Consider the following 12,458-nt stretch of genomic DNA (forward strand, 5'->3'; position numbering starts at 1 on the left):
ACGGGCGCCGTCTGTACGGAGTTTGTACGTTCTCCCCGTGACCTGTGTGGGTTTTCTCCGAGATCTTCGGTTTCCTCCCACACTCCAAAGACGTACAGGTATGTAGGTTAATTGACTGGGTAATATGTAAAAATTGTCCCTAGTGTGATAGTGTTAATGTGCGGGCGGACTCAGTGGGCCGAAGGGCCTGTTTCCGCGCTGTATCTCTAAATCTAAATTTCATTGTTCCATTGTCAGTACTTGGGACTCTTGTCCTCATGTCTGATGTCACTTTTGTAAACTGTTGTTGGCACCTTGCATGTCACGCAGGAGTTACAGGCTTGAAAAGCAGCGCGTAAATCAAAAAGCACATAAATCAAACACATACCAGGCACCGAAAGGTGACTACGCAGCCCATTGAAATAAATTAGGGTAAATCACATCACACATAAAGCTTTCCCTTTATGATATGAAATGCATGATGCTAACAGTCGCAGCATTAAACTGACAAGAAACTGAGAACTTTATCTTCTGTAATTGGAAAAATATATACTAAAGGCAGATACATTTAAACATATAACCTAATCACTGCAGGGAATTATTTTTGTTTTCTTTCTGTTAACCAAAACTGAACTTATAAGATAACTTTGAAAGCTGATGTGCACGTTTGATAGGCATAGGTTTGATCGCATTATTCCGAAAATAGGAGCACTTAAAGTAACAAGCGCAATATTCTAAAAACACAAATCAATATTTTTGTACAATGCGAGGCAGGGCATGCATATATTGCTCCAACGTAACAAAGTTGTAAATAAGAGTAATGTCATTATTCATTCTCTATAGAATGACCCAGGTGCCTTCTTTGTAACTTTATGGCTTTGTTAACCTGCATTGTTATCTGTAACAATTTAAAACTTTTCAAAGACTAAAACAGCCCCTCTATTCCTTTTGATCACGGGGGAGTGGGTGGGGGAAGAAGGAGGAGAAAAAACACAAACACCTGCGTGAGACAACCACTTGTTTGCGCAGTAATCAACCAGAACCAAATCTCTATTCAGTTGTCCAAAGCGGATTTAATTTCTTTTCTTAGCCCTAAGCATGTCTAATTTATTTTAGAAATATCGTCTCGAAGTGGGCAGTCAGGCTATGGAACACCTCATCAATGTGCTGCAGATGGACCGGTAAGTGGCCTCAGCTGAATATTAACTGGGCAGGTGCCTCAACACTTAGCGTCTGCAGTAAAAAGAAGGAATCGCCATGCTGATTATTGTGCATAATTGTTGGGAGATGAGTGTTAACATTTTTTCTCTTAAAGTGTATTCTCTGTGTGGTCCGAGTTAAATATAGGAAGATATGGGATGGGTAATGCTTTTGGCTTGTCACCCTAGGCTCTTTAAATTGCCTGTTGGTCAAAATTCAGTTTTGAAAAAAAGTTTGATCCCAATATTGAAATCCTTCAGGAAAAATGCTGTAAGCCAAACTTGCAAATATTTGGTTTGACAACAATTTTTGAAGTCGTTCCAATGCCTTTGGCAAGTGATTTGCTTATCTGACTAACAACCAAAAGTATTATGACCCTGAGTCTGTGTGGATCATAAATATGAGATCCTCCTCACACAAATACTTGTTAAGAGGCACTTGCTTAGGGTTTTATACTACTTCTGAAAAAAAACTGCATGTCCAGCATCTACAGTTTCTGTTATTTCCAAAATCTTTAGTTTATTGTCACAGGTACCAAGGTGGAGTGAAAAACATTTTTTGCTGCACGCTATCTAGTCAATGGAAAGGCTGTACATGATTACAATCAGGCTGTTCACAGTGTACTGATACAGGAGAAAGAGAATAACATTTAGTGCAAGATTATGTCCAGTAAAGTCTGATTGACGATCGTCCAAGGGTCTCCAGTGAGGTAGATAGTAGGTCAGGATTGCTCTCTGGTTGTGGTAGGATGGTTCAGTTGCCTGATAACAGCTGGGAAGAAACTGGCCCTGAATCTGGAGGTATGCATTTTCACACTTCTTGACTGATGGGAGAGGGGAGAAGAGGGAGAGTCCGGGGAATGGATAGGCAACTTTGCTTCTTCACGGCTTGTATTTGTTTATGACCATCTCACCTGCATGACTTGGATAGAAGGTGACAAGGAGACCGAATCGCGTAAAATTATCCCAAATAAATACATCCTTTTTCATTTGTATCCACTCATAAATTCATTTATACCCGGTATCCCAACCTGTGGCCATGTCAATGAAGGTAGTGAGGCAGAGTGGTGAATCTTAGTGAGGAATGGCCGCATGTTCTCAGTTGACCGTATAAGACTTGGTTTTACAATCCCTTCTGTAATTGGCACCTTCTTAATCTCTTAAGTGGGGGTAGGGGTAAAGACTTCATTGAGGTGATCAGGTGGGCACCCTCCTTCCTTGGTGTTTCGTTGATAGGCCCACGACACCTCCAGAAGGCTCAACAACGATACCTGGCGTCCCAGGTGCGCTCCCCTCCATTTTTACCCCTGTTGCTGGTCATTTTGCAGCCCGGTTGGAGTCTTTCCTCTTCAGCCACAGCCAGTTGCTGCTTCGCTCGGCAGCCTCTGACAGCGACCTGACGGAAGGCCTGTCCTCGGACTCCCATTCCCTTCAGGAGTCTGGTTGTTGACATGGCTACAAACCCTCTACAACCAACCTCTACAGGGAGCACCTGGGCACGCCAGCCGCGTTGTTTTGCCTCGGCTGCTAGGTCTGAATACTTCAGGCATTTTCGTTCATGCGCCAACTGCAGCCTCCCAAGGCACAGTTAAGTCCACGATGTACAGGGACTTCTGTGAGGTTGACCACAAGATCAGGTCCGGCCTGAGATTAGTTGTAATCACCTCTGGTGGAAATATGAGCTTCTGATCTAGATCAGCCTGCATTTTCCAGTCCCGGGCAGTGTCCAGGAGGGTCGGTTCCTTTCTTGCAAATGGCTTCTCTGGAAGTTGTCCTGCTCTTACAAAATGGGTGGTTTGGGGGGAGGGAGGGCATTGGTGGTAGTTCTCCTACCTTCCAAGGTAATCGCCAGTTGTCGCAGGACCTGATTGTGCCTCCAGGTGTAGCTGCCTTGTGAAAGACTGGTTTTGCAACCAGTGAGGATGTGCCTTAATGTTGCTAATGTTGCTGGGGTTTGGCAGAGAGAACATGATGGATCTTCTCCAAGCCACTGGTTCAGGTTCTTGGGTGTGGGAAGAACATCGTAGGTGGCTCTGATTATGAAGCTAAGACGGCTTCCTTCCATCTCCCACAGATCCTTCCAGTTAAGCCTATGATGCTCCAGGTTTTCCCAGGTAGTCCACTGGCCCTGTTTGGACTGTGAGACTGCCTTTGTGCATCTCTGTGCCTCCTCTGTATCCACTCATAAATTCATTTATACCCGGTATCCCAGCCTGTGGCCATGTCAAAGAAGGTAGTGAGGCAAACTGGTGAATTTTAGTGAGGAATGGCCGCATTTTCTCATACTGTAATGAAACATCAGGTTTTGAGGATTCGGATCAATGATAAAGAAAAACAAAATTAAAATAAGATTTTTTTTCGTCTTAGTTTTAGAGGGACCCTTTGGCCCACCAAGCCCGCGCCAACCAGCGATCACCCAACACACTAGCACTATCCTGCACGCCAGCACTGTCCTGCACACTAGCACTATCCTGTACACCAGCACTGTCCTGCACACCATCACTGTCCTGCACACCATCACTGTCCTGCACACCAGCACTGTCCTGCACGCCAGCACTGTCCTGCACACCATCACTGTCCTGCACACCATCACCGTCCCGCACGCCAGCACCGTCCCGCACGCCAGCACCGTCCCGCACGCCAGCACCGTCCCGCACGCCAGCACCGTCCCGCACGCCAGCACCGTCCCGCACGCCAGCACCGTCCCGCACGCCAGCACCGTCCCGCACGCCAGCACTGTCCCGCACACTCGGACTATCCTGCACACTAGCACTGCCCCGCACGCCAGGGACAATTCACAATTTGCACAAGCCAATTAAACAGTACATCTTTCGAATGTGAGAGGAAATCGGAGAACTTGGAGAAAATGCACAGGGTCACAGGGAGAATGTACAAAATCCGTCCAGACAGCACCCGTAGTCAGGATCGAACCCGGATCTCTGGCACTGTCAGGCAGCAACTCTACTGCTGTGCCACTTTGCTGCCCCAAAGTATATTAAACGTATAAAAGCACATGCAAAATTAAAAGTATCGGACATTCAAATTTTAAAATGTAACATTGATTAAAACAACAATAACCCAGCAACAGAAGAGTCAAACGGTGAATTTTGTGCCTTTCTGCTCCATGGGGATTCCTTCAACCACAGCCTGCCCTGGAGAACACGAGGGTCCTGCAGAAGTGCGGATCCCCGCTCGTGATGAACTGCAGTGAACTCACTCACCATATGCCCTTGCATAATAAGCTTGCGCTTCTTCCAGAATCTACAAAAAGCAGTCAACTATGTCTTTTAAACTAGGTATCCCCTAGTTATCCTCAGTGATGGGAATAGAGGTTATTTAGTCTAGCTAAATCTCGGATGTCTCTGGGAAGAAAAGGTTTCTTCATCTCCAAGTTTGCGGATGTTTCCAAGAGGAAGGATGTAGATCAGTGCATGTTCCTTTAACATAGTGACCTCACCACTACTAACCACTCCCCATTGTCTTTGGTATAATTGTAACTTCCCCACCTCCAGCTCGCTCTCTAGTGCCAGTGATGACCACGGACAGCTAGGGCATAATGTATGTGCAGTGTTATGAATAAACTTATATATAGTAAAAGACTCTGCCTACGAGTGGCATCCTTTTACAATCTCCAAGTTTGCGGATGACACCGAGCTGGGTGACAGTGTGAGCTGCAAGGAGGATGCTGTGAGGCTGCAGGGTGATTTGGGTAGGTTGGATGAGTGGACAAATGCATGGTAGATGCTGTATAATGTGGATAATTGTGAGGTTATCCACTTTGGTGGCAAGAACAAGAAGGCAGATTATTATCTGAAGGGAGCAAGGAGGTCCTACTGCAGTTGTACGGGGCCCTGGTGAGACCACACCTGGGATATTGTGTGTAGTTTCGGCCTAATTTGAGGAATGACATTCTTGCTATTGAGGGAGTGCAGTGTAGGTTCACTAGTTTAATGGCGGGACTGACATATGATGAAAGAATGAATCGACTGGGCTTATATTCACTGGAATTTAGAAGGATGAGAGGGGATCTTATAGAAAATTATTAAGGGTTTGGACAGGCTTGATGCAGGAAACATGTTCCCCATTTTGGGGGGAGTCCAGAACCAGGGGTCACAGTTTAAGAATAAGTGGTAGGAGATTTAGGACTGAGATGAGGAACTACTTTTTCAGCAAGAGAGTTGTGAATCTGTGAAATTCTCTGCCACGGAAGGCAGTGGAGGCCAATTCACTGGATGTATTCAAGAGAGAGTTAGATATAGCAATCTGACCTTTCTGTCCTGGGCCTCCTCCATTGTTAGAGTGAGGCCCAGCGCAAATTGGATGAGCAGCACCTCATATTTCGCTTGGGTAGTTTACACCCCAGCGGTATGAACATTGACATCTCTAACTTCAGATAACCCTTGCTTTCTCTCTCCATCTCCTCCCCCTTCCCAGTTCTCCCACTAGTCCTACTGTCTCTGACTACATTCTATCTTTGTCCTGCCCCCCTCCCCTGACATCAGTCTGAAGAAGGGTCTTGACCCGAAACGTCACCCATTCCCTCTCTCCAGAGATGCTGCCTGATCCGCTGAGTTACTCCAGCATTTTGTGTCTACGTTAGATATAGCTCTTAGGGCTAACGGGATCAAGGGGAATGGGGAGAAAGCAGGAACGGGGTACTAATTTTGGATGATCAGCCATGATCATATTGAATGGCGGTGCTGGCTCAAAAGGCCAAATGGCCTATTCCTGCACCTATTTTCTATGTTACCTCGGTACATGTGACAATCATCTCAACTGTTTTAACCCTTACATGATGCATACTTCACTAATGATTGGCGGACACTGGTCAGACAACAATTTTCCGAGTGATGTCTGTTAGTTTTGTCGTGATCTGGCAAGCATTCTTCTATTTTATTGAGTAGCGAATAATATCATTAATGGACACAAGCTTTTGGATGTATTTCTGTATAATTGCTAATAAATGAGTGATATTAGAAAAGCCAACTTTGGTTTTATGTTGAGCTATTAAAGTACATTTAAACTTTATTCTATTCCCTCCGTAGCTCAGACTCTGAAATAATTGGCTATGCATTGGATACCCTTTACAACCTGATATCCAATGATGTGGAAGAGGAAGAACCAGGTAGAGTGGAGTGTTTTTAATCTTTTAAAAACTATTCAGATCACCATTCCCACGAATAATTATTCACCTTAAATGTATTTTCTTAAATATATTTTCTTATGCTTTACTTTTTAATATGTTTCACCAAAAATGATTGAAACCTGAATTGAGAGGTCTGCTGTCAGTGTGAGGGGAGGCCTGTTGGTTTATAAGATTATGAGAAGCAGAGATAAGACTGCACAGTCAGAACCTTTTCCCCCAGGGTGGAAATGTCAAAGACTTGAGGGAACACCTTTAAAGTCAGTGGGGAAAGTTTAAAGAAGATGTGCAGGGCAAATTATTTTTTTACACAGAGGGTGGTGGGTGCCTGGAAGGCGCTGCAGGAGATGGTGTTAGAAGCAGATGAGGGTTATGTTTAAGAGGTTTTTAGATAGGCAGATGGATACGCAGGGAATGGAGGGATATGGATCACGTGGAGGTATAGATTCACATGATATATCTAATTTCTCACATAGAGGTAAACCAGTGCACATAGATTTAAGGTTTAAGGTGAACGGGAAAAGATTTAACAGGAATCTGAGGGGTAACGTTTTCACACAAAGGGTGGTGGGTGTATGGAACAAGCTGCCAGAGGAGGTAGTTGAGGCTGGGATTATCCCAATGTTTAAGAAACAGTTAGACAGGTACATGGATAGGACAGGTCTGGAGGAATATGGATCAAACGTGGGCAGGGACTAGTATAACTGGGACACGTTGGCTGATGTGGGCAAGTGGGGCAAAGGGCCTGTTTTCACACTACATCACTATGTTCAATACAGACATTGTGGGCTGAAGGGCTTGTTCTTGTGCTGTACTGCCCTGTTCTTTGAATGAGCCAATATTGATAGATTTGATGGAACACCTTCCGTTAGCTCTATATCAAGTATTTGGAATCACATACAGCTACAGAGATGAGAGCAAGCCAAAAACACGTTATTTTACCTTGGTTTCACACAGATAAAGCTTGAACCAGCATTTTCCCTCTACAATAAAATCTGATGAATGCACAAAGGGCAAAATGTTTTTCTATGTAACAATACAGGTCACAGGTGGGATGGATTGTAGAGTATATAGCACTTGTATGAATGTGCACTATGTAGAAGATACACAATCTTTGCACGATGCGCAAGATGGAATTGCTGTGCTCAAAAACTTGATTTTTTGTGACGAATGTTGTGGCACAGGGTTAGCGAGAAAAAAGAAATATGACCCCTTGTGGTCGGATTAATTCTTGTTGCAATCATGTGAAAATGAAGTAGGTGTAAAAAGTAAATATCTCAAAACTTGAAATATATTTAATTGATTTCAATATTGATTTAGAAACATGACATGAAAATGGATATGGGTTTAGCAAGTATGTAGGCCTCATAATATAATCTGTGAAGTTAAACATGAAAAGAGATTAAGTGCTAGAGTAACTCAGCGGGTCAGGCAGCATGCCTGGAGGACATGAATAGGTGACATTTTGGGTCGGGCCCCATCTTTTGTCTCTGTGTCTGACAAAAGGGTCCTGTCCTGAAATGTCACCTACCTGCCTGGCCCACTGAGTTACTCCAGCATTTTGTGTCTTTCCTTGGTTTCTTGTTTCTATACGTTAGCCATTACTCTGTTCGGGCAATATTTAGATTTAGATTTAGAGATACAGCGCAGAAACAGGCCCTTCGGCCCACCGGATCTATGCCGCCCAGCGATCCCCACACATTAACACTATCCTACACCCACTAGGGATAACTTTTACATTTGCCCAGCCAATTAACCTACATACCTGTGCGTCTTTGGAGTGTGGGAGGAAACCGAAGATCTCGGGGAAAACCCACGCAGGTCACGGGGAGAACGTACAAACGGCGTACAGGATCGTAGTCAGGATCGAACCCGAGTCTCCGGCGCTGCATTCGCTGTAAGGCGGCAACTCTACCGCTGCGCCACCGTGCCCGCGGTATATAATAAAGATTACCAAACATCACAGGTGGTCATCAAATTCCAGACCAAACTTCTTGGAACATTTGGCTTGTGATCTTCTGTCTTTGAATGGATGAATTGATCTCAAATGAGCCGACTATATCTCATCTTGAAAATTTACCTTCTAATTCCGGTTCCTAGACTTTGTCCGAAATGTTTGCCGATTTGAGAGCTTGACCAAAACGTTTGTGAAAAGCTGGGTCTGTTATTGCCATTGTCTTATCCTGCAGAGTTGAAGTCTTCAGTAATTGCAGTGGGATAACCACGCTTGCCATTTATTTTGACTCCTCCCTGCAATTGCATATTCCTAAATATTCCCGATCACACATTGGTCGTCAAGTTCAATGAAGATGCAATGAGAGAGACCACCTCAGTGTCTATCGAGCTTTTGAGTTCATGTTATTAAATGTATTGAATAGTGGTGCAGCAAATAAAGCTGTAACTCACAGTTCCAGCAACCTGGGTTCAGTTGTGACCGCCAGTGCTGTCTGTGTGGAGTTGGCACGTTCTCCCTGAGACGGTGGGGATTTCATCGCATTCCAAATTTGTGCGTTTTGGCAGATTAACTGGGCCCTTTTACATGAGGTTGTAAAGTTTTCTGGGGGTTGTCGAGAATAGGTTACAGGGAAAAGCTAATTGGGGAATGGGATTACTCTGCGAGTCGGCATAGATTCAATGGGTAAAATTGCCTCCTAAATCATTAGGAAAGCTGGAAACATTGGAATAAGGTTGGAAACAAAGATTTTTGGGCCAAGGTGTCATTGCTTTGTTTATCACTTTGCTTTGATGTATGTCTTGAGTCCATTGTTTTAGCATGTCTTGCATACAATGCTTTTCATTTACGGCAACCTGTTTTGTCCCAGTTAATGTCTCTCTTCTCTTTCATGTTAAATTCAGCAGATGGACCTGAAGGTAAATTTTTTATTTCTTTTGCATGGCTCTGCTTAATTTAAGTGTACCATTGGAAAATGGTTCATATTTAACAATCTTAAATATTTATCAACTAGTTCACTTGCTGTTTTTTTATAAAGGTGAGAACGTAAATCATCCTTTTGGAGAAGAGGCAATTAATTGCCTCGACTAAAATGCAGCTTTAAAAATGAACTAAATATACCACATGCATCTCTTTCTAAAATGCATGATGTTTTTCTCCTCGTTTGTCAGGCTGAATAAGTGACAAATTTTACACTTTCAGAAGCTTGTATATGTAGTACTTTCCAGGAAAATTGTAAATTATGTTTCTAAATAAGGTTTGGTGGGATATGGGCCAAACACGGGCAGGTGGGACTAGTGTAGCTGGGACATGTTGGCCGGTGTGGGCAAGTTGGGTCAAAGGGCCTGTTTCCATGCTGTATCACATTATGACTCCATGACTAGGTATTTCATGAAGTTTGCAAAACAAAAATTCCAGTAAATTGGCAAATATGGCAACCAGCAAATATGGCAACCGGCAACCTTATTAAAATTTGGTGAAATATCTATTTTTGTGTTGAACACATGTTAAACATCAGTTTGGATCCCAATCATGCCAACTTGGTAACAATCGATTATCATCTACCAGTGTGAGATGTTGTACTTTCAGTGGCCAACTGTAAGGGGAAAGTGCTCTAAATAGTAGGAGACTTGGGAGCTTTGATGCCGGGGGGGGGGGGGGGGGGGGTGCTTGGGGTGCAACTTCATTGATTCCAGGAAATGGAAACAAGTAAGGTGGTCAATGCATAGTAATCGCATTAATCATTGCATAGAAAATAAAAGTTGGGAGATCATGTTGCGGTGTATAAAACTTTGGTTAGGCTACATTTGGAGTATTGTGTGCAGTTCTGGTTGTCACATCACAGGGAGGATGTAGAGAAGAGGTTTACCAGAATGTGTAAGCTATAAGGAAAGGTTGGACACGCTTAGATTGCTTTCTCTGGAGCTTCGGAGACTAAGGGAAGTTACTAAGATTGTGGGAAGCATTGACAGGGTAGATGGTCAGTCTTGGTCCCTAGGTAGGCATGTCAAGTGCTGGAGGGAACAGCTTTAAGGTGAGAGGTGAAAGGAGATGTGCTAGGTAAGATTTTTTAAAGAGTGATGGGCGACTTTGCAGCTGGGGGTTGTGGGAGAAGAGGGGGAGGGAGGTGCGAAGGTGGTGGTGGTGGTGGAACCAGACAAAATAGGATGCTTGAGGCATTTAGACAGGACACACGAACAGACATGGAATTGGGGGATATGGGTTTTGTGCAGACCGATGGGGTTAGTTTAATTTGCCACCATGATCGGCACAGACATGGTGCGGTTATTCGTGTGCTGCACTGTTGTATGTACCTCACTTTGTCCCTGGATTCCAGTGGTCTGCCCAAGTATTCTAGCTTGGGAACGCTGCCATCTCCAAGTTACCCTACAAGGTGCATAGCCTGTGTTTTGGAAACATATTGGTGTTTCTTCAGTGTCTGTGGGTCTAAATTAGGAAGCAAACCAACCAACCAATACTGCAGAGGACTTTCCCAAGACCTGAGCACCTTGACAATGTCGCTCTCCAGTTCTTTCCCAGGGACAGTAACTTATTGGTATTCATGCCCACATCTTACTTATGAAAAAGAAAGCAGAATCTTAAAATGTGCACACTTGGATTTGACTTTAATCTCTTCCCACCTCTTCAACTTATTTTGTTCTTCAGAGGAGCATGTTCAGAAGCCCAGTTCTGAAGACCTTGCAGTACAGTTCACAGAGATCTTTATCAAGCAACCGGAAAACCTAACCTTGCTGTTATCGTTGTTAGAGGTGAGCTTTTGGTTCCGTTTACATGAAGTTATAAAACCAAATGAATTTGAAAATTGCGTGTTTTTTTTCAAAATCTCAACCAATGGCTGGGCGAAGATCCATCATGCCCCCTGTGTTCAATACCAACCATACTTAAACACATCCTCATTGGGTGTTTCTCCCAAGGACGGTACACCTGGAGATATAATCAAGTGCTCAAATGCCTGGCAGGGACTCTGGAAAGCAGGAGAACAACCAACAATGCCCTGCCGCCCAGAACAACCAACCCAGTTATGCCAATTGCCTTTGTTCGGGAGGGAGAACAAAGGCAATGGAAAATTCCACCAAGGACAAGGTTTGGATAGCTGGAGGCAGCCCGGGACTGGCAGATGCTGGTGGATGTGGACCAACGGCTTACAGTTCCATCAGAGATAGCCATCACCAACTTCAGGCCTGATCTTGTCCTCTGGTCCAACTCAGCGCATAGTGTTATTTATGGAACTCACAGTCCCTTGGGAGGATGCTGTGCAGGAAGCCTTCGAAAGAAAGAAACTGCGATATACAGAGCTTGCAGCGGAGGCAGAACAGTGGGGCTGGAGAGCAAAGATCTGAAGATGGATGTCGGGGATTCGTGGCAACATCAACCTTAAGACTGATGAAGGACCTGGAGATCAGCGGACAAGCTCTACGCCAGGCCATCAAGGAAACATCAGGGGTGGCAGAGTGGCTCTGGCTGAAGAGGAAAGACCCCATCTGGTCTCCCAAATAAGCCGGCTAGGCAGATGCAGAGGGGGGTGGTTCTGGGACGCCAGAATGCCCCGCTGAGCCTACTGGAGACGTTGTGGGCCCAGTCAGCAAAACGTCGATGAAAGTAGGTGCCCACTTGATAACCCCAATGACGTGTCTGCCCAGCCTTTCTCAACATCGGAGAAGCGTAGGTGAGTGCATAAGCCTCCCATCACCACTGGGAGCAAGTTGACATTTGGCACTTTGGATTTTAACATCACGTCCTGTGTATTTGAAAACATGCTGAAATAAGAAAAACAATCAAAATTTTCCCTTTCAGCAGTAGGCCACTCTTTGCTGGTGTGAGACATTTGAAGAATATCAATCTGAGTAAATGACCACGATAACAACAAAATGATGTATATTTGATCATCTAATCACAGAATTGAACCTGTTCAGTGCCTCCCGCCTGAGTATACTCGGGTTAGAGTATATAAGTGAGAAACAAATCTTGGCGGTGAACAGGTTAAAAAGCACACGAACATGGATGAGAAAGGAATAGAGGGATATGGGCCAAATGTAGCACAATGTGGAGAGTATTCTGACGTGATCTCAGCCTGGTATGGCAACTGCTCTGCTCTTCACTGCCTGATCTTACAGAGAGTGGTGATCAAAGCCCAGTCCATTACAGGCTCGTCACTTCCTCCCAT

The 12,458-nt window shown here is 44.5% G+C and overlaps 1 protein-coding gene across 2 annotated transcripts in view; it reads left to right on the forward strand.

Annotated features, from left to right (window-relative positions):
- The window catches only part of uso1 (USO1 vesicle transport factor), a 103,581-nt gene that overhangs the window by 13,709 nt on the left and 77,414 nt on the right, over window positions 1-12,458 (forward strand). Inside the window, exons 3-6 of one of the 2 annotated variants that reach the window (XM_078407640.1) lie at window positions 1,096-1,160; window positions 6,224-6,303; window positions 9,178-9,192; window positions 10,940-11,043. In XM_078407640.1, the coding sequence (XP_078263766.1) occupies window positions 1,096-1,160; window positions 6,224-6,303; window positions 9,178-9,192; window positions 10,940-11,043 (264 nt within the window). The remainder of the gene's footprint in view (window positions 1-1,095; window positions 1,161-6,223; window positions 6,304-9,177; window positions 9,193-10,939; window positions 11,044-12,458) is intronic. The other variant, XM_078407649.1, reaches the window with a different exon arrangement.

This window comes from Rhinoraja longicauda, chromosome 1, assembly GCF_053455715.1.
Source record: "Rhinoraja longicauda isolate Sanriku21f chromosome 1, sRhiLon1.1, whole genome shotgun sequence".
NCBI lineage: Eukaryota > Metazoa > Chordata > Chondrichthyes > Rajiformes > Arhynchobatidae > Rhinoraja > Rhinoraja longicauda.